This window comes from Pseudophryne corroboree, chromosome 11, assembly GCF_028390025.1.
Source record: "Pseudophryne corroboree isolate aPseCor3 chromosome 11, aPseCor3.hap2, whole genome shotgun sequence".
NCBI lineage: Eukaryota > Metazoa > Chordata > Amphibia > Anura > Myobatrachidae > Pseudophryne > Pseudophryne corroboree.
In genome coordinates, this window is record NC_086454.1 from 198,085,423 (window position 1) to 198,108,888 (window position 23,466).

Below are 23,466 nucleotides of genomic sequence, written 5' to 3' on the forward strand. Positions count from 1 at the left end.
GAGATAGTTGTGCCATCAATGGATAATTAAATTGTGGGAGTTGAGGTTATGCATGAGGGAGGGAAGATGATCAGTTCAGTCTTAGACATGTTAAGTTTAAGAAAGCGCTGGGACATCCAGGAGGAGATAGCAGAGAGACAGTTGGAGATACGAGTGAGGAGAGCAGGGGAGAGGTCAGAGGAGCAAAGGTAGATTTGAGTATCGTCAGCGTAGAGATGATATATAAGTCAAAAGAGCTAATGAGCTCACCTAAAGAGGATGTGTAGAGAGAGAACAGGAGAGGCCCAAGAACAGAACCTTGGAGGACACCTACTGGTAGATGAATTGGGGGGGAGGTGGAGTCATGAGAGGAGACAGAGAAGGAACGGTCAGAAAGGTAGGAGGACAGCCAGGAGAGAGCAGTATCATGCAAACCAAGTGAGTAAAGGACTTGCAGGAGGAGAGGGCGGTCTACAGTGTCAAAAGCAGCAGAGAGGTCAAGGAGAATAAGACGAAAGTAATGGCCCCTGGATTTAGCAGCAAGGAGGTCATTGCAGACTTTCGTAAGGGCAGTTTCAGTGGAGTGCTGAGGACGGAAACCAGACTGGAAAGGGTCAAGAAGTGAGTGGGAAGAAAGAAAGTCAGTGAGGCGGTTGTAGACAATACGCTCAAGTAGTTTGGAGGCAAAAGGGAGAAGAGAGATGGGTCAGTAGTTGGAGAGATTGGTTGGATCAAGGGTAGGTTTTTTAAGAATAGGGGAGACAAGTGTATGCTTTAAGGCAGAAGGGACAGTGCCTGATGAGAGTGAGAGATTGAGTAGAAGGGTTAGACGGGAACAGGCAGAAGAAGAGAGGAAGCAGAGAAGGCGGGAGGGAATAGGGTCAAGTGGGGAGGTGGAGGGGGGTGAGGACCGGATGAGAGAAGAAAGATGTCAGAGTTGGTAGGAGGGAAGGAGAGGCGGGAGTCGGAAAATGGAGGAGGGGGGGGGGGTTGCTCAGGTTCTGGTGGGATGTTATGTCCTGACAAATGGTGTAAATTTTGGAGGTGAAGTAGGTGGCAAAGTCAAGAGGGGAGTTGAGGTGGGGGTGGGCAAAGGAGCGGGTTGACAGTGGCAAAGAGGTGCCGGGGGGTTCGAGGATTGGGAGAAGATGAGGTTTTTGAAGTAAGATTGCTTAGAGAGGGTAATGCTAGGTACACACTATACAATTATCTGGCAGATAATCTGCCAGATCTGGCTGGTTGGAATGAAAATCTGGTAATGGATTAGAGCAAATTACAATCAACCATTTGCTCCCAAACACTGGAAAACAAGCAAAAACGGTCGTTCATACAAATTGGTTAAACACAAATTTAACCAACTTGGATGAATGACTGTTTTTGTCCGTTTTGCAGTGTTTGAGAGAAAATGGTGGATTGTTATTCGCTCTCATCCATTACCAGATTTTCATTCCAACCAGCCAGATCTGGCAGATTATCTGACAGATAATTGTATAGTGTGTACCTATCCTAAAGGCAGCAAAGTAGGATGAGAGCATAAATTTGTAGTGGAGGAAGTCGGCCACAGAGAGTGATCTCCTCCACTGTCGCTCAGCAGTACGTGAGCATTTTTGCAGATATCTGGTGCATTTGGTGTGCCTGGGTTGAGGTGTCGATCTGCGAGGGTGAATAGTGGTTGGTGGGGCGACAGAGTCAAGAGCAGAGGTAAGGGATACATTGTATAGGGAAGTAGCTTGTTCAGGGCAGGAAAGAGAGAGAATAGGAGAGGACAGTGAGTCAAACAGGGAAGATAGGCATGTAATGGGCATTACAGTGTGTGCAATAAGTTTTAATAGGCATTACGGTGTGTTTCATAATGTGTAATGTGCATTATGGTGTGTGGCATAAGTTGTAATAGGCGTTATGGCGTATGTCATAATGTGTAATGGGCGTTATGGTGTGTGGCATAAGTTTTAATAGGCGTTATGGTGTATGGCATAACGTGTAATGGGTGTTACGGTGTGTGGCATAATGTGGAATGGGCATTACGATGTGTGACATAATGCGTAATGGACATTACTGTGTGTGACATAACATGTAATGGGTATTACGGTGTATGGCATAACATGTACTGGGCATTATGGTGTGTGGCATAAGTTGTAATAGGCATTACGGTGTGTGGCATAACATGTAATGTGCGTTGTGGTGTGTGGCACAAGTTGTAATAGGCGTTATGGTGTATGCCATAATGTGTAATGGGCGTTATGGTGTGTGGCATAAGTTTTAATAGGCGTTATGGTGTATGGCATAACGTGTAATGGGTGTTACGGTGTGTGGCATAATGTGGAATGGGCATTACGATGTGTGACATAATGCGTAATGGACATTACTGTGTGTGACATAACATGTAATGGGCATTACGGTGTATGGCATAACATGTACTGGGCATTATGGTGTGTGGCATAAGTTGTAATAGGCATTACGGTGTGTGGCATAACATGTAATGTGCGTTGTGGTGTGTGGCACAAGTTGTAATAGGCGTTATGGTGTGTGGCATAATTTAGAATGGGCATTACGGTGTGTGGCATAATGCTGAATGGGCATTACGGTGTGTGGCATAATGTGGAATGGGCATTACGGTGTGTGGCATAATGTGGAATATTATGGAATAATGTGACTGACGGACACTACTGTGCAGTATAATGTGAATTGGTACTATTCTGTGGCCACACCCCTTCCCAATGAAGCCACGCCCCTATATTTTGTCGCCCACCTTCAAGCGCACACTATCCCTGCAGATTGTATTGTTCTGACATACACTGGGCACCAGATTGGAGGTGCTGCCATGCACTATCCATCACAGTGGATGTTCTGCAATACATAAACCAGCAATGCTAGCCACCACATTGAGATTTGCTTTATATACTAAAAACTGAATGGGTTCTTTTTCACCATCAAGGACTTTATTATTATCATCATAATGAGGGTTTTGCCGAATGGGAGAATGGATTATCAGTTGGTAGAGCTTTCAAAAGTATACAACGATAATAGGAGTACTTACAAAAGAAGATGAATATCGTTACACATAGATATTCTATGGATGGAACAACCAACATTCCAGACTCTTCCTTTTTCTGCTTCAGATATACCAGTAAGGGAACCCACCACAGTAACAGGCTGCTGCAAATGCCACACAGGCCCAAGAAAGTGGCTGTTTCATGACAATCCAATCTACCAAGCAGAAGGCGGAATAGTACCTGCCAACATAAAAGGTAGATACCAGTTTTAAAGAAAATCCTCATCTTATCTGCGGTTGATGTAACTGGCAACCCCAAATAAAAATACAGACTTAATAATATGACTCATTTCACACTGAACACAATGTCCCACTCTTGCTCTTCCTGCTAGTTTGTTGCTTATAGAAATGTATGATAAATTATATTCAATGGGTATGAAAACTATACAACAAAGACATAATTTGATATAGCACATGTTTTACGCAATTGTAAAGCTGCTGGAAGGGATGGGAGAGTAATGGATAACTGGTTTTATAAGTGTAAGGACATAGAAAGGCCTTGTGTTCAGTCTTGTCATACTATCAAAGGTGATTGAATAAATCATCAGGAAATCATAAGGAAGTGGTCTAATAGTAGTGCCACCTGAATGCACATTAATTTATGCTAATCCTGGCAGCAGGACAATATAATTACCTGACAGGACCTTCATCAACACAAGCTTTGTCTATGTTGCAGATGAATGGAGTGAGGCTTTTGGCCTATCTCCTACACCCATTGAGGTAATCAAACCACAAAGTGTATTCAGTCTGGTCACTCATGTATAATTAGACATATATCAAAGCCTAACCATATGTCATTTGGGTTTTGACATAAAAATAAGATTTTACTCACCGGGAAATCTATTTCTCGTAGTCCGTAGTGGATGCTGGGACTCCGTAAGGACCATGGGGAATAGCGGTTCCGCAGGAGACTGGGCACAACTAAAAGAAAGGTTTAGGACTACTTGGTGTGCACTGGCTCCTCCCTCTATGACCCTCTTCCAGACCTCAGTTAGGATACTGTGCCCGGAAGAGCTGACACAATAAGGAAGGATTTTGAATCCCGGGTAAGACTCATACCAGCCACACCAATCACACCGTATAACTCGTGATACTATACCCAGTTAACAGTATGAACAATAACTGAGCCTCTCAACAGATGGCTCAACATTAACCCTTTAGTTAAACAATAACTATATACAAGTATTGCAGACAATCCGCACTTGGGATGAGCGCCCAGCATCCACTACGGACTACGAGAAATAGATTTACCGGTGAGTAAAATCTTATTTTCTCTGACGTCCTAAGTGGATGCTGGGACTCCGTAAGGACCATGGGGATTATACCAAAGCTCCCAAACGGGCGGGAGAGTGCGGATGACTCTGCAGCACCGAATGGGCAAACTCTAGGTCCTCCTCAGCCAGGGTGTCAAACTTGTAGAATTTAGCAAATGTGTTTGACCCCGACCAAGTAGCTGCTCGGCAAAGTTGTAGAGCCGATACCCCTCGGGCAGCCGCCCAAGAAGAGCCCACCTTCCTCGTGGTATGGGCTTTTACAGATTTAGGATGCGGCAGTCCAGCCGCAGAATGTGCAAGCTGAATCGTACTACAGATCCAGCGAGCAATAGTCTGCTTTGAAGCAGGAGCACCCAGCTTGTTGGGTGCATACAGGATAAACAACGAGTCAGTTTTCCTGACTCTAGCTGTCCTGGAAACATAAATTCTCAGGGCCCTGACTACGTCCAACAACTTGGAAGCCTCCAAGTCGTCAGTAGCCGCAGGCACCACGATAGGTTGGTTCAAATGAAAAGCTGATACCACCTTAGGGAGAAACTGGGGACGAGTCCTCAATTCTGCCCTATCCATATGAAAAATCAGATAAGGGCTTTTACATGACAAAGCCGCCAATTCTGACACACGCCTGGCCGAAGCCAAGGCCAACAGCATGACCACTTTCCACGTGAGATATTTTAGATCCACGGTTTTAAGTGGCTCAAACCAATGTGACTTTAGGAAATCCAACACCACGTTGAGATCCCAAGGTGCCACAGGAGGCACAAAAGGGGGCTGAATATGCAGCACTCTCTTAACAAAAGTCTGAACTTCAGGTAGTGAAGCCAGTTCTCTCTGGAAGAAAATCGATAGAGCCGAAATTTGGACCTTAATGGAACCCAATTTTAGGCCCATAGTCACCCCTGACTGTAGGAAGTGCAGAAAACGGCCCAGCTGAAATTCCTCCGTTGGGGCCTTCCTGGCCTCGCACCACGCAACATATTTTCGCCAAATACGGTGATAATGGTTTGCGGTCACTTCTTTCCTAGCTTTAATCAGCGTAGGAATGACTTCCTCCGGAATGCCCTTTTCCTTCAGGATCCGGTGTTCAACCGCCATGCCGTCAAACGCAGCCGCGGTAAGTCTTGGAACAGACAGGGCCCCTGCTGCAGCAGGTCCTGTCTGAGCGGCAGAGGCCATGGGTCCTCTGAGATCATTTCTTGAAGTTCCGGGTACCAAGCTCTTCTTGGCCAATCCGGAACAATGAGTATAGTTCTTACTCCTCTTCTCCTTATTATCCTCAGTTCCTTGGGTATGAGAGGAAGAGGAGGGAACACATAAACCGACCGGTACACCCACGGTGTCACTAGAGCGTCCACAGCTATCGCCTGAGGGTCTCTTGACCTGGCGCAATATCTTTCTAGCTTTTTGTTTAGGCGGGACGCCATCATGTCCACCTGTGGCCTTTCCCAACGGTTTACAATCAGTTGGAAGACTTCTGGATGAAGTCCCCACTCTCCCGGGTGGAGGTCGTGCCTGCTGAGGAAGTCTGCTTCCCAGTTGTCCACTCCCGGAATGAACACTGCTGACAGTGCTAACACGTGATTTTCCGCCCATCGGAGAATCCTTGTGGCTTCTGCCATTGCCGTCCTGCTTCTTGTGCCGCCCTGTCGGTTTACATGGGCGACTGCCGTGATGTTGTCTGACTGGATCAGTACCGGCTGGTTTTGAAGCAGGGGTTTTGCCTGACTTAGGGCATTGTAAATGGCCCTCAGTTCCAGAATATTTATGTATAGGGAAGTCTCCTGACTTGACCATAGTCCTTGGAAGTTTCTTCCCTGTATGACTGCCCCCCAGCCTCGAAGGCTGGCATCCGTGGTCACCAGGACCCAGTCCTGTATGCCGAATCTGCGGCCCTCTTGAAGATGAGCACTTTGCAGCCACCACAGCAGAGACACCCTGGTCCTTGGAGACAGGGTTATCAGCCGATGCATCTGAAGATGCGATCCGGACCACTTGCCCAACAGATCCCACTAAAAGATCCTTGCATGGAACCTGCCAAATGGAATTGCTTCGTAGGAAGCTACCATTTTTCCCAGGACTCGCGTGCAGTGATGCACCGACACCTGTTTTGGTTTCAGGAGGCCTCTGACTAGAGATGACAGCTCCTTGGCTTTCTCCTCCGGGAGAAACACTTTTTTCTGTTCTGTGTCCAGAACCATCCCCAGGAACAGTAGACGTGTCGTAGGGACCGGCTGTGACTTTGGAATATTTAGAATCCAACCGTGCTGTTGTAGCACCTCCCGAGATAGTGCTACCCCGACCAACAACTGCTCCCTGGACCTCGCCTTTATCAGGAGATCGTCCATGTACGGGATAATTAAAACTCCCTTTTTTCGAAGGAGTATCATCATTTCGGCCATTACCTTGGTAAATACCCTCGGTGCCGTGGACAGACCAAACGGCAACGTCTGGAATTGGTAATGACAATCCTGTACCACAAATCTGAGGTACTCCTGGTGATGATGGTAAATGGGGACATGCAGGTAAGCATCCTTGATGTCCAGTGCTACCATGTAATCCCCCTCGTCCAGGCTTGAAATAACCGCCCTGAGCGATTCCATCTTGAACTTGAATTTTTTTATATATGTGTTCAAGGATTTCAAATTTAAAATGGGTCTCACCGAACCGTCCGGTTTCGGTACCACAAACATTGTGGAATAGTAACCCCGTCCTTGTTGAAGGAGGGGCACCTTGATTATCACCTGCTGGGAATACAGCTTGTGAATTGCCTCTAGCACTGCCTCCCTGCCTGAGGGAGTTGTTGGCAAGGCAGATTTGAGGAAACGGCGGGGGGGAGACGTCTCGAATTCCAGCTTGTACCCCTGAGATACTACTTGAAGGATCCAGGGATCCACCCGTGAGCGAGCCCACTGATTGCTGAAGTTTTTGAGACGGGCCCCCACCGTACCTGGCTCCGCCTGTGGAGCCCCAGCGTCATGCGGTGGACTTGGAGGAAGCGGGGGAGGACTTTTGCTCCTGGGAACGGGCTGTATGCTGCAGCTTTTTCCCTCTACCTCTGCCTCTGGGCAGAAAGGACGCGCCTTTAACCCGCTTACCTTTCTGGGGCCGAAAGGACTGTACCTGATAATACGGTGCTTTCTTTGGCTGTGAGGGAACATGGGGTAAAAATGTTGACTTCCCAGCTGTCGCTGTGGAAACGAGGTCCGAGAGACCATCCCCGAACAATTCCTCACCCTTATAAGGCAAAACTTCCATGTGCCTTTTAGAATCTGCATCACCCGTCCACTGCCGAGTCCATAATCCTCTCCTGGCAGAAATGGACATTGCACTTATTTTAGATGCCAGCCGGCAAATATCCCTCTGTGCATCTCTCATGTATAAGACTGCGTCTTTAATATGCTCTATGGTTAGCAATATAGTGTCCCTGTCTAGGGTATCAATATTTTCCGACAGGGAATCTAACCACGCAGCTGCAGCACTGCACATCCATGCTGAAGCAATAGCTGGTCTCAGTATAATACCTGTGTGAGTATATACAGACTTCAGGATAGCCTCCTGCTTTCTATCAGCAGGCTCCTTTAGGGCGGCCGTATCCAGAGACGGTAGTGCCACCTTCTTTGACAGGCGTGTGAGCGCTTTATCCACCCTAGGGGATGTTTCCCAACGTGACCTATCCTCTGGCGGGAAAGGGTACGTCATTAGTAACCTTTTAGAAATTACCAGTTTCTTATCGGGGAAAGCCCACGCTTCTTCACACACTTCATTTAATTCCTCAGATGGGGGAAAAACCACTGGTAGTTTTTTCTCCCCAAACATAATACCCTTTTTTGTGGTACCTGGGGTAACATCAGCAATGTGCAACACATTTTTCATTGCCTCAATCATGTAACGTGTGGCCCTATTGGAAGTTACATTAGTCTCATCATCGTCGACACTGGATTCAGTATCCGTGTCGACATCTGTGTCTGCCATCTGAGGTAGCGGGCATTTTAGAGCCCCTGATGGCTTCTGAGACAGCTGGGCAGGCACGGGCTGAGAAGCCGGCTGTCCCACATCTGCTATGTCGTCAAACCTTTTATGTAAGGAGTTGACACTTTCACGTAATTCCTTCCATAAGTCCATCCACTCAGGTGTCGGACCCGCAGGGGGTGACATCACATTTATCGGCATCTGCTCCGCCTCCACATAAGCCTCCTCATCAAACATGTCGACACAGCCGTACCGACACACCGCACACACACAGGGAATGCTCTGACTGAGGACAGGACCCCACAAAGTCCTTAGGGGAGACAGAGAGAGAGTATGCCAGCACACACCAGAGCGCTATATATACACAGGGATTAACACTATAACTGAGTGATTTTCCCTTATAGCTGCTTATATGTATACTACTGCGCCTAAATTTAGTGCCCCCCCTCTCTTTTTTACCCTTTGTAGTCTTGAAACTGCAGGGGAGAGCCTGGGAGCGATCCTTCCAGCGGAGCTGTGAGGGAAAAATGGCGCCAGTGTGCTGAGGGAGATAGCTCCGCCCTTTTTCCGGCGGACTTCTCCCGCTTTTTTATAGATATTTGGCAGGGGTATTTTTCACCTATATAGCCTCTAGGACTATATTATGTGATTTTTATGCCAGTAAGGTGTTTAATATTGCTGCTCAGGGCGCCCCCCCCCAGCGCCCTGCACCCATCAGTGACCGGAGTGTGAGGTGTGCATGAGGAGCAATGGTGCACAGCTGCAGTGCTGTGCGCTACCTTGTTGAAGACCGAAGTCTTCTGCCGCCGATTTCCAGGACCATCTTCTTGCTTCTGGCTCTGTAAGGGGGAAAGCGGCGCGGCTCCGGGACCGGACGATCGAGGTCGGGCCCTGTGTTCAATCCCTCTGGAGCTAATGGTGTCCAGTAGCCTAAGAAGCCCAAGCTAGCTGCAAGCAGGTAGGTTCGCTTCTTCTCCCCTTAGTCCCTCGTAGCAGTGAGTCTGTTGCCAGCAGATCTCACTGAAAATAAAAAACCTAAAATTATACTTTCTTTTCTAGGAGCTCAGGAGAGCCCCTAGTGTGCATCCAGCTCAGCCGGGCACAAGATTCTAACTGAGGTCTGGAGGAGGGTCATAGAGGGAGGAGCCAGTGTACACCAGGTAGTCCTAAACCTTTCTTTTAGTTGTGCCCAGTCTCCTGCGGAGCCGCTATTCCCCATGGTCCTTACGGAGTCCCAGCATCCACTTAGGACGTCAGAGAAATTGACATTTCTAAAATCGCTAGGAGCTTCCAAAATACCATAAAAAATGAATATACAAAGGTAGGGTGTGATTTGGAAATCCTACGGATGTATGGCTTCAGAAAAATGAGGTATCTAACCAATCCCACATCACAATGCATCATATTTATTTTACACCCATATTTTATCCTAAATTAACATAGATTAAGGCTTGCAAACCATATCTTAGGCAGTCATTACACAGGGGAAGTTATGCAAAATTATTTGTATTTAAGTTAAAGGGGCAGATGTATTAACCTGGAGACAGCATAAGGAAGTGATAAACCAGTGATATGTGGAAGGTGATAAACACACCAGCCAATCAGCTCTAATATGTAAATTAATAGTTAGGATCTGATTGGCTGGTGCGTTTATCACCTTGCACATATCACTAGAGATGAGCGGGTTCGGTTTCTCTGAATCCGAACCCGCCCGAACTTCATGTTTTTTTACACGGGTCCGAGCGACTCGGATCTTCCCGCCTTGCTCGGTTAACCCGAGCGCGCCCGAACGTCATCATCACGCTGTCGGATTCTCGCGAGGCTCGGATTCTATCGCGAGACTCGGATTCTATATAAGGAGCCGCGCGTCGCGGCCATTTTCACACGTGCATTGAGATTGATAGGGAGAGGACGTGGCTGGCGTCCTCTCCATTTAGATTATAAGAGAGAGAGATTTACTGGAGTTTAGGACTAGGAGGAGTACTGTAGAAGTGTAGAGAGTGCAGAGAGTTTACTAGTGAGTGACCACCAGACAGTGCAGTTTATTTAATATATCCGTTCTCTGCCTGAAAAAAGCGATACACACAGTGACTCAGTCACATACCATATCTGTGTGCACTGCTCAGGCTCAGCCCAGTGTGCTGCATCATCTATATATATTATATATCTGTCTGACTGCTCAGCTCACACAGCTTATAATTGTGGGGGAGACTGGGGAGCACTGCAGTGCCAGTTATAGGTTATAGCAGGAGCCAGGAGTACATAATATTATATAGTGAGTGACCACCAGACAGTGCAGTTTATTTAATATATCCGTTCTCTGCCTGAAAAAAGCGATACACACAGTGACTCAGTCACATACCATATCTGTGTGCACTGCTCAGGCTCAGCCCAGTGTGCTGCATCATCTATATATATTATATATCTGTCTGACTGCTCAGCTCACACAGCTTATAATTGTGGGGGAGACTGGGGAGCACTGCAGTGCCAGTTATAGGTTATAGCAGGAGCCAGGAGTACATAATATTATATTAAAATTAAACAGTGCACACTTTTGCTGCAGGAGTGCCACTGCCAGTGTGACTGACCAGTGACCTGACCACACTGACCACCAGTATAGTTAGTAGTATACTTATATTGTGATTGCCTGAAAAAGTTAAACACTCGTCGTGTGACTTCACTTGTGTGTTGTTGTTGTTTTTTTTATTCTATAAAAATAAAACTCATTCTGCTGACAGACAGTGTCCAGCAGGTCCGTCATTATATAATATATAATATATACCTGTCCGGCTGCAGTAGTGATATATATATATTTTTTATATCATTTATCATCCAGTCGCAGCAGACACAGTACGGTAGTTCACGGCTGTGGCTACCTCTGTGTCTGCACTCGGCAGGCAGTCCGTCCATAATTGTATACCACCTAACCGTGGTTTTTTTTTCTTTCTTCTTTATACATACATAGTTACATAGACATCTCTTTATCAACCAGTCTATATTAGCAGCAGACACAGTACAGTACGGTAGTTCACGGCTGTGGCTACCTCTGTGTCTGCACTCGGCAGGCAGTCAGTCCATAATTGTATACCACCTAACCGTGGTTTTTTTTTCTTTCTTCTTTATACATACATAGTTACATAGACATCTCTTTATCAACCAGTCTATATTAGCAGCAGACACAGTACAGTACGGTAGTTCACGGCTGTGGCTACCTCTGTGTCTGCACTCGGCAGGCAGTCCGTCCATAATTGTATACCACCTAACCGTGGTTTTTTTTTCTTTCTTCTTTATACATACATAGTTACATAGACATCTCTTTATCAACCAGTCTATATTAGCAGCAGACACAGTACAGTACGGTAGTTCACGGCTGTGGCTACCTCTGTGTCTGCACTCGGCAGGCAGTCCGTCCATAATTGTATACCACCTAACCGTGGTTTTTTTTTCTTTCTTCTTTATACATACATAGTTACATAGACATCTCTTTATCAACCAGTCTATATTAGCAGCAGACACAGTACAGTACGGTAGTTCACGGCTGTGGCTACCTCTGTGTCTGCACTCGGCAGGCAGTCCGTCCATAATTGTATACCACCTAACCGTGGTTTTTTTTTCTTTCTTCTTTATACATACATAGTTACATAGACATCTCTTTATCAACCAGTCTATATTAGCAGCAGACACAGTACAGTACGGTAGTTCACGGCTGTGGCTACCTCTGTGTCTGCACTCGGCAGGCAGTCCGTCCATAATTGTATACCACCTAACCGTGGTTTTTTTTTCTTTCTTCTTTATACATACATAGTTACATAGACATCTCTTTATCAACCAGTCTATATTAGCAGCAGACACAGTACAGTACGGTAGTTCACGGCTGTGGCTACCTCTGTGTCTGCACTCGGCAGGCAGTCCGTCCATAATTGTATACCACCTAACCGTGGTTTTTTTTTCTTTCTTCTTTATACATACATACTACTACGACATCTCTTTATCAACCAGTCTATATTATTAGCAGCAGACACAGTACAGTACGGTAGTTCACGGCTGTGGCTACCTCTGTGTCTGCACTCGGCAGGCAGTCCGTCCATAATTGTATACCACCTAACCGTGGTTTTTTTTTCTTTCTTCTTTATACATACATAGTTACATAGACATCTCTTTATCAACCAGTCTATATTAGCAGCAGACACAGTACAGTACGGTAGTTCACGGCTGTGGCTACCTCTGTGTCTGCACTCGGCAGGCAGTCCATAATTGTATACTAGTATCCATCTCCATTGTTTACCTGAGGTGCCTTTTAGTTGTGCCTATTAAAATATGGAGAACAAAAATGTTGAGGTTCCAAAATTAGGGAAAGATCAAGATCCACTTCCACCTCGTGCTGAAGCTGCTGCCACTAGTCATGGCCGAGACGATGAAATGCCAGCAACGTCGTCTGCCAAGGCCGATGCCCAATGTCATAGTACAGAGCATGTCAAATCCAAAACACCAAATATCAGTAAAAAAAGGACTCCAAAACCTAAAATAAAATTGTCGGAGGAGAAGCGTAAACTTGCCAATATGCCATTTACCACACGGAGTGGCAAGGAACGGCTGAGGCCCTGGCCTATGTTCATGGCTAGTGGTTCAGCTTCACATGAGGATGGAAGCACTCAGCCTCTCGCTAGAAAACTGAAAAGACTCAAGCTGGCAAAAGCACCGCAAAGAACTGTGCGTTCTTCGAAATCCCAAATCCACAAGGAGAGTCCAATTGTGTCGGTTGCGATGCCTGACCTTCCCAACACTGGACGTGAAGAGCATGCGCCTTCCACCATTTGCACGCCCCCTGCAAGTGCTGGAAGGAGCACCCGCAGTCCAGTTCCTGATAGTCAGATTGAAGATGAAGATGTTGAAGTACACCAGGATGAGGAGGATATGGGTGTTGCTGGCGCTGGGGAGGAAATTGACCAGGAGGATTCTGATGGTGAGGTGGTTTGTTTAAGTCAGGCACCCGGGGAGACACCTGTTGTCCGTGGGAGGAATATGGCCGTTGACTTGCCTGGTGAAAATACCAAAAAAATCAGCTCTTCAGTGTGGAGGTATTTCAACAGAAAAGCGGACAACAGGTGTCAAGCCGTGTGTTGCCTTTGTCAAGCTGTAATAAGTAGGGGTAAGGACGTTAACCACCTCGGAACATCCTCCCTTATACGTCACCTGCAGCGCATTCATAATAAGTCAGTGACAAGTTCAAAAACTTTGGGCGACAGCGGAAGCAGTCCACTGACCAGTAAATCCCTTCCTCTTGTAACCAAGCTCACGCAAACCACCCCACCAACTCCCTCAGTGTCAATTTCCTCCTTCCCCAGGAATGCCAATAGTCCTGCAGGCCATGTCACTGGCAATTCTGACGAGTCCTCTCCTGCCTGGGATTCCTCCGATGCATCCTTGCGTGTAACGCCTACTGCTGCTGGCGCTGCTGTTGTTGCTGCTGGGAGTCGATGGTCATCCCAGAGGGGAAGTCGTAAGCCCACTTGTACTACTTCCAGTAAGCAATTGACTGTCCAACAGTCCTTTGCGAGGAAGATGAAATATCACAGCAGTCATCCTGCTGCAAAGCGGATAACTGAGGCCTTGACAACTATGTTGGTGTTAGACGTGCGTCCGGTATCCGCCGTTAGTTCACAGGGAACTAGACAATTTATTGAGGCAGTGTGCCCCCGTTACCAAATACCATCTAGGTTCCACTTCTCTAGGCAGGCGATACCGAGAATGTACACGGACGTCAGAAAAAGACTCACCAGTGTCCTAAAAAATGCAGTTGTACCCAATGTCCACTTAACCACGGACATGTGGACAAGTGGAGCAGGGCAGGGTCAGGACTATATGACTGTGACAGCCCACTGGGTAGATGTATGGACTCCCGCCGCAAGAACAGCAGCGGCGGCACCAGTAGCAGCATCTCGCAAACGCCAACTCTTTCCTAGGCAGGCTACGCTTTGTATCACCGCTTTCCAGAATACGCACACAGCTGAAAACCTCTTACGGCAACTGAGGAAGATCATCGCGGAATGGCTTACCCCAATTGGACTCTCCTGTGGATTTGTGGCATCGGACAACGCCAGCAATATTGTGTGTGCATTAAATATGGGCAAATTCCAGCACGTCCCATGTTTTGCACATACCTTGAATTTGGTGGTGCAGAATTTTTTAAAAAACGACAGGGGCGTGCAAGAGATGCTGTCGGTGGCCAGAAGAATTGCGGGACACTTTCGGCGTACAGGCACCACGTACAGAAGACTGGAGCACCACCAAAAACTACTGAACCTGCCTTGCCATCATCTGAAGCAAGAAGTGGTAACGAGGTGGAATTCAACCCTCTATATGCTTCAGAGGTTGGAGGAGCAGCAAAAGGCCATTCAAGCCTATACAATTGAGCACGATATAGTAGGTGGAATGCACCTGTCTCAAGCGCAGTGGAGAATGATTTCAACGTTGTGCAAGGTTCTGATGCCCTTTGAACTTGCCACACGTGAAGTCAGTTCAGACACTGCCAGCCTGAGTCAGGTCATTCCCCTCATCAGGCTTTTGCAGAAGAAGCTGGAGACATTGAAGGAGGAGCTAACACGGAGCGATTCCGCTAGGCATGTGGGACTTGTGGATGGAGCCCTTAATTCGCTTAACAAGGATTCACGGGTGGTCAATCTGTTGAAATCAGAGCACTACATTTTGGCCACCGTGCTCGATCCTAGATTTAAAGCCTACCTTGGATCTCTCTTTCCGGCAGACACAAGTCTGCTGGGGTTGAAAGACCTGCTGGTGACAAAATTGTCAAGTCAAGCGGAACGCGACCTGTCAACATCTCCTCCTTCACATTCTCCCGCAACTGGGGGTGCGAGGAAAAGGCTCAGAATTCCGAGCCCACCCGCTGGCGGTGATGCAGGGCAGTCTGGAGCGACTGCTGATGCTGACATCTGGTCCAGACTGAAGGACCTGACAACGATTACGGACATGTCGTCTACTGTCACTGCATATGATTCTCTCAACATTGATAGAATGGTGGAGGATTATATGAGTGACCGCATCCAAGTAGGCACGTCACACAGTCCGTACTTATACTGGCAGGAAAAAGAGGCAATTTGGAGGCCCTTGCACAAACTGGCTTTATTCTACCTAAGTTGCCCTCCCACAAGTGTGTACTCCGAAAGAGTGTTTAGTGCCGCCGCTCACCTTGTCAGCAATCGGCGTACGAGGTTACATCCAGAAAATGTGGAGAAGATGATGTTCATTAAAATGAATTATAATCAATTCCTCCGCGGAGACATTGACCAGCAGCAATTGCCTCCACAAAGTACACAGGGAGCTGAGATGGTGGATTCCAGTGGGGACGAATTGATAATCTGTGAGGAGGGGGATGTACACGGTGATATATCGGAGGGTGATGATGAGGTGGACATCTTGCCTCTGTAGAGCCAGTTTGTGCAAGGAGAGATTAATTGCTTCTTTTTTGGGGGGGGTCCAAACCAACCCGTCATATCAGTCACAGTCGTGTGGCAGACCCTGTCACTGAAATGATGGGTTGGTTAAAGTGTGCATGTCCTGTTTTGTTTATACAACATAAGGGTGGGTGGGAGGGCCCAAGGACAATTCCATCTTGCACCTCTTTTTTCTTTTCTTTTTCTTTGCATCATGTGCTGATTGGGGAGGGTTTTTTGGAAGGGACATCCTGCGTGACACTGCAGTGCCACTCCTAGATGGGCCCGGTGTTTGTGTCGGCCACTAGGGTCGCTAATCTTACTCACACAGTCAGCTACCTCATTGCGCCTCTTTTTTTCTTTGCGTCATGTGCTGTTTGGGGAGGGTTTTTTGGAAGGGACATCCTGCGTGACACTGCAGTGCCACTCCTAGATGGGCCCGGTGTTTGTGTCGGCCACTAGGGTCGCTAATCTTACTCACACAGCTACCTCATTGCGCCTCTTTTTTTCTTTGCGTCATGTGCTGTTTGGGGAGGGTTTTTTGGAAGGGCCATCCTGCGTGACACTGCAGTGCCACTCCTAGATGGGCCCGGTGTTTGTGTCGGCCACTAGGGTCGCTAATCTTACTCACACAGCTACCTCATTGCGCCTCTTTTTTTCTTTGCGTCATGTGCTGTTTGGGGAGGGTTTTTTGGAAGGGACATCCTGCGTGACACTGCAGTGCCACTCCTAGATGGGCCCGGTGTTTGTGTCGGCCACTAGGGTCGCTTATCTTACTCACACAGCGACCTCGGTGCAAATTTTAGGACTAAAAATAATATTGTGAGGTGTGAGGTATTCAGAATAGACTGAAAATGAGTGTAAATTATGGTTTTTGAGGTTAATAATACTTTGGGATCAAAATGACCCCCAAATTCTATGATTTAAGCTGTTTTTTAGTGTTTTTTGAAAAAAACACCCGAATCCAAAACACACCCGAATCCGACAAAAAAAATTCGGTGAGGTTTTGCCAAAACGCGTTCGAACCCAAAACACGGCCGCGGAACCGAACCCAAAACCAAAACACAAAACCCGAAAAATTTCAGGCGCTCATCTCTACATATCACTGGTTTATCACTTCCTTATGCCGTCTCCAGGTTAATACATCTGCCCCAAAGTTTCATACTTAGTTCTGGGGTGGTCCCAGATTTAGGCAGTAAAAGAAGCAAGGTGCAGTTTAGGTATTCAAATTACCACTGCAGTTACATGCAAACCGTTAGGGATACTTGTGTATATAAAAGTTGAGTCCACAATAGTGAATAAAAAAAGAACTGAAGACATAGGGGGTACAGTAATTCAGAGTTGATCGTAAATTTAGCACATCTACGATCATTTACTCTGACATGTAGGGGGACGCCCAACACAGGGCTAGTCCACCCCGCATGTCAGGCCCTGCCCCCCCCCCCCCACAGGTACAAAAGCATCACACGGCGGCAATGCTTTTGTACCTGGCGAGTAGCTCCCTGCATGTGCGCTCTAGCAGGGAGCTACCTGCCGCGTTCCGGGTCGCAGCGGCTGCGTGTGACGTCATCCAGCCGCTGCAGGCCGCACCCCCCCCCCCCCCAATGGTCCGGAAATGCCTCCGTTGACCAGGCGGCGCCCCGCCACCAACGTTCTAATGGTATTGGCACACACCCTCCCACTCAGCGACCGCCTCTGTCTTTCAATCAGGCAGAGGCGATCGCAGCCAGTGAGATGCTGATAGCATTTCAGGCAGGGCATAGACAGCATAGACAGGACAGTATTATCCATTAAGCTGGCTAGGCTGAAGCCTAGGGGCCCTGTAGGGACTAGGGGCCTGTCAAACCAGTTATTATTTATACATTTTTAAAAATAACAAATGGCCGCCAATATGTACAAGCACAAGTCAGGATTTCAAAAGAGAAAAGAAAAGGAAGAACGATTGTGTTGTGAGAAAAAATGGCAGCAAACTTTATTTCAATTGGGTATCAGTGTCCATACGAATGCTTAAAGTGTAAATGATGGCATAGGCTCTGCTTCCCAACGTTTGCCTGGGAATTTGACATAGAGATGGACACTGAGGGGACCCAAAATACCTATAATCCTAGGCGCCCGGCAAGGGGTTAATACAGCCCTGGACAAAGAATGAACCAATATGAGGGCTTGCTAACTGCTATATGTTATAAAACTGATCATTATATTATACATACCATTTCTCCGTTACAGTAAATATGGCATTATTATTATTATTATTATTATTATAATAAGTACAACACAGTATTCCACTGAGCAGAGTGGTAGGGAAAACATGGTATACATAACAGAATAATACATTAGCACGGTGATACTAATAGGCTAAATTGTAGGCTTATTTTCAGTTAATTCTTACAGTTGTAGTAAACATCATGGTGGCATTCCTGAATATATGTAGTGACCTGTCACAGCATTTTGTCTGTAGTCTTCTAGTTTACAGTACCTCATTCATTGCTGTAAGAGCAGCTGCAGAGAGTGTCAGAATTCGGCCAATTGGTGCCTCTACATTAGGACTTTCTGTGTAGGACATCATCACCACTCCAGCCAGGCAGCAAATAACAGCTACAACCTGCAGGAAGTTTTGCATGAGTAAAGGTACAACAAGGAGAGGGAAAGGCAGGTAGGAGTAAGGTGATAGCACTTAATGCTATTATAGAGGTGCACTAAAATTGCTGTGTGTTCACATGGTTTATACTTAGAGACAGAAGTGTAGACTGGATAGAACTGAGAAATAGGACCTCTTTTAAACCAACTAACACATGGTTTCTTTATAATATCCAAATAGTATTTCTGTAATCTTATTAAATACAATTATCTTTGGAAATTACCTTTCATCAACTTTCCAAACAGGGCCGAACTGCCCAGCTGGCACTTCTGGCTTATGCCAGAAGGGCCGATGGGCTTGTGGGCTGGTCTGGGCACACAGAGTAGCCGGGAAAGCCGTGCGCAGCTTCTGGCCCTCCATATTGCTCACCTCTCGAAGTGCCTGTTTTAAAGAATTATAGGGACGTGACTCGCAGCATGCCCCTGTGAGCAGTGTCCCCCCTTCCCGGATGCAAGCTCCAAAGAAATATGTGGGCGTGTTGCGAGTCCACGCCCCCTGACTAGTGTCACGCTACCATGTGCAGTGCCCATGCTCCCCCTTTCACATGCACATGCACACAAATGCCAGGGCCAAAAACGAAAAGCGGACCCAGTCCATCCCTGTTTCTAAAGCTATTTTGAAAAAGTGCCATAGACTTTAGAATGAAAATGTCTGCAAAACACTTGTCTAAGTTGCTTTGGTGTACTTATATAATATACAGTATAATGTAAAAGGAGAGAAGCCATACATTCAGTGAATATAGTCTTCTCCTTATTTAACAAGCCCATCCATAAATTCAGAGGGGGATGCTGTGTCTCTTCAGAACGACTTATTTAAACTGGAAGCATGGGCAGCAAAATGGAGAATGAGGTTCAATATAGACAAATGTAAGGTAATGCACTTCGGTAGCAAGAACAATAATACTACCTTTATACTAAATGGGGAAAAACTAGGGAATTATGTACTGGAAAAAGATTTAGGTGTTCACATAGATAACAAACTTAGCAGTAGTACCCAAAATAGGAATGCAGCAAATAAGGCAAACAAGGTATTAGCATGCATAAAGCTGAGAATTGATGCAAGGGATGAGAATGTTATACTCCCATTATATAAATCACTAGTGAGGCCACATCTTGAATACTGTGCACAATTATGGGCACCATACTACAAAAAGGATATCCTGGAATTAAAAAAGGTTCAAATTGATTAAGAGGACAGAGACGCTCAAATATGAGGAAAGGCTTGCTAGGCTAGGCTAGTTTACACTGGGAAAAAGGAGATTAAGAGGGGACATGATTAACATTTACAAATATATAAGGGGACAATACACAGAGCGAGCAGGGGATTTCTTTTTGGTAAAATCAACAGAGGACACGTGGACACCCGCTTAGGTTAGCGGAGAGGAGTTTTCGCACACAGAGACGGAAAGGTTTCTTCACAGTAAGGACAATACAATACGTATTTAGAATTCACTGCCTGGGAGAGTAGTAACAGCGGACTCGGTCATTGCGTTTATGAATGGGCTAGATACATTTCTATTGGATAAGGATATACAGGGTTATGGTGTTTAAATCATGCACAGTAGTAAAAAAAAAAAAAGGAATAAACATAACGGTTAAACATTCACCACAGTTAAAATTTAGAATTAAAAATATTACAGTGTAGGAGATCACTAACAGGTTGAACTCCATGGACAAATTGGCATTTTTCAACTATGTTACTACATTATGTTACCCTAGAGAGGTGATAAATTTCAACAGGTATCACTAACTATAGATTTCGATTATTTCCCCATGGCAAGCATGAGGGAGCTTGTTTATTAAGGCTTAAGGCTTTTGATGGTGCAAACATGCTAGGGGGGAGGTTATTAATTACCTGTGCCCAAGAAGTCAGAAGGATGAGACATAGCTTTCCCTAGACGAAACGCATTGGGTGAATCTTTGCCGTATGCTGTCATTCACATATTATTAATTATTATTATTATTATTATTATCATCCTTTATTTATATGGCACCACAAGGTATCCGCAGCACCCATTACACAGCACATAATCAAATGAGCAAACAAGGAAACAGCACTTACAGTTCAAGACACTATAGGACAGGTATGGAAAACCAGGGGTTAGGTGCCATCAAAGGGAGTATGGAGTAGAAGATAGTGTAAGTAAGAAAAGGCACATGAGGAAGAAGGCCCTGCTCTTGCGAGCTTACGGTCTAAAAGGTGAAGGGCTACCAGACCGGGGTGACACAGAAGGGGTAGACAGTGAGCATAGACAAAGAGGGTTAGGAGGAGAGCTGGCTGGGTTTGGTGAAGAAGTGGGTCTTGAGAGCCCGTTTGAAGTTTTGTAGAGAGGTGGAGAGTCGGATGGGGAGAGGTAGAGAATTCCAGAGATAGGGAGCAGCACGTGCAAAATCTTGTAGGTAGTGGGAGGAGGTAATCAGTTGGCAGGAGAGTCAGCGTGCATTAGCAGAGCGAAGAGGACGGGTGAGAATGTAAAGAGAGATAAGGTCAGAGATGTAAGAGGGAGAAGAGTGGATGAGGGATTTGTAGGTGAGTGTGAGAAGCTTGAATTGAATTCTGAATGGGAAGGATAGGTAATTGAAGGTCCTACAAGAGAGGGGAGGTGGATGTAGTATGTTTGATGAGGAAGATGAGACAGGCAGCAGCATTGAGGATAGATTGGAGTGGAGAGAGGCATTTTTCAGGGAGGCCAGATAGGAGGAGTCCAATTTGGAGATGATCAGTGAGTGGATAAATTGATCTTAGTAGCGTCCTGGGTGAGAAAGGGTCTGATCCTGGAGATGGTTTTGAGATGGAAATGGCAGGTTTGTGAGAGGTGCTGAATGTGTGGTTTGAAGGAGAGGGAGGAGTCAAGGATTACTCCAAGACATCGCACTTGGGGGATAGAGGAGATAGTAGTGCCATCAATGGATACTGAAATTGAGGTGAGGTTATGCGTGAGGGAGGGAAGATGATCAGCTCAGTCTTAGATACGTTAAGTTTAAGAAAGCGCTGAGACATCCAGGAGGTTATGAAATTGTGGGAGGTGAAGTTATTTGTGAGGGAGGGAAGATGATCAGCTCAGTCTTAGACTTGTTAAGTTTAAGAAAGCATTGGGACATCCAGGAAGAGATAGCAGAGAGACAGTTGGAGATACGAGCGAGGAGAGAAGGGGAGAGGTCAGGGGAGGAAAGGTAGAGAAGAGTATATTCAGCTTAGAGATGATATTGTTAGTCAAAAGAGCTAATGAGCTCACCTAATGAGCATGTGTAGAGAGAGAAAAGGAGAGGACCAATAACAGAACCTTGGGGGACACTGCAGAGTGCAGGCATAATGGCTCCGATATTAGCTGCTAAGCCCGGATCACCATACCCTCCAACATTTTACACATAAAAATCTGTACAAATTCTAAAAAGGGGTGTGGCCATGGATGAAGGGGGCGTGGTCACACCCCTTTTCCTATACTTTCAATGGAAGTTTGGAGAGCCACAAATCGGTACAGACCATAAAAAAAGGTACTATACCTGCCAGAAAAAGGTACAATTGAAGGGTATGGATCACAAGCGCAAAGGAAGATGGCTTTGGTAAGTGGGAGGGGCTGGCCGGCTTTGCTGCTTGGAGGCATCCACTGTCGGCTCTATTACTCACTACCCTGGCTGCAGCCCACATGTGAGCGCTCTCTCCTACCTTACTCTCACACACTGACACACACAGCAGCACACATACACTGACACACTCAGCCCCCTATTCCCAGCACCACACACACTGCCCCCTTTACCCAGCGCTTCACACACTGCCCTTATACCCAGCACCACACACACTACCCCCTATACCCAGCACCTCAAACACTGCCCCCTATACCCAGCACCTCACACACTGACACCCAGCCCCCTGTACCCAGCACCAGCCCTCTGTACCCGGCACCACACACACTGACACCCAGTCCCCTGTACTCAGCACCACACACTGCCCCTATACCCAGCACCACACACACTGACACCCAGCCCCTTGTACCCAGCAGCACACACACTGACACCCAGCCTCCTGCACCCCCCCACCAGCACTTCACACACTGATACACAGCCCTCTGTACCCAGCACCACACACATTGACACCCAGCCCTCTGCACCCAGCATCTCACACACTGACACACAGCCCCCTGTACTCAGCACCACACACACTGCCCCTATAACCAGCACCACACACACTGACACCCAGCCCCTGTACCCAGCACCACACACTGCCTCCTTTACCTAGCACCTCACACATTGCCCCCTATACCCAGCACCACACACACTGCCCCCTATACCCAGAACCACACACACTGCCCCCTATACCCAGCACCTCACACACTGCCCCCTATACCCAGCATCTCACACACTGCCCCTATACCCAGCGCCCAGAGGCGGATTGGCCATAGGGTATACAGGGAAGATTCCCTGTGGGCCGACGCACCTGTGGGGCCTGTTTTGTTTGAGGACATGTGGTCCTATTTATAGACATAATGAATAAGATGCTAATAATTTGCATATATGAAAATGACTTTGCCACTTAGCCTGTGATTGCAGATGATCTAGTGTGTGCTCTGTCTGTCTGCTTGGCTGACATATAAGATTGAGTGAATAGTGATTGGGATACGGTTGGTGTAATAAGCAAGAAAATATATCTTTCTAAAGAATTATACAGTTTCCTAATTTCTAAAGGTGTATCATATAATGTGCTCATAACATTTAATTTTATTTCCTTTTAACTTACCCCTTGATGCTGGACATCCCCCCTATCTGGAAAGTCTTGGGGGGAGGGTGCTGCTGCCATGGCCCATGGCTAGACCTTACACCTCTGGTGCTGCCCAAGTAGGGCCACTAGTAAAAAAATTTCCAGGGCCGCTTTTTGTTCCCAATCCGCCCCTGCCAGCACCACACTCTGACACCCAGCCCCCTGTACCCAGCAGCACACACACTGACACCCAGCCTTCTGCACCCACCTCCCCCACCAGCACCTCAAACGCTGACACACAGCCCTCTGTACCCAGCACCACACACACTGACACCCAGCACCTCACACACAGCCCCCTGTACTCAGAACCACAGACAATGACACACAGCCCCTCACACATAGCCCCTT

The 23,466-nt window shown here is 46.8% G+C and overlaps 1 protein-coding gene across 1 annotated transcript in view; it reads right to left on the reverse strand.

Moving 5' to 3' along the window:
* Positions 1 to 23,466, reverse strand: part of LOC134968710 (solute carrier family 35 member F3-like) — a 152,932-nt gene that overhangs the window by 71,700 nt on the left and 57,766 nt on the right. Inside the window, exons 4-5 of the mRNA XM_063944215.1 lie at positions 18,202 to 18,327; positions 3,017 to 3,212 (exon numbers count right to left, since the gene is read on the reverse strand). Of these exons, the coding sequence (XP_063800285.1) occupies positions 3,017 to 3,212; positions 18,202 to 18,327 (322 nt within the window). The remainder of the gene's footprint in view (positions 1 to 3,016; positions 3,213 to 18,201; positions 18,328 to 23,466) is intronic.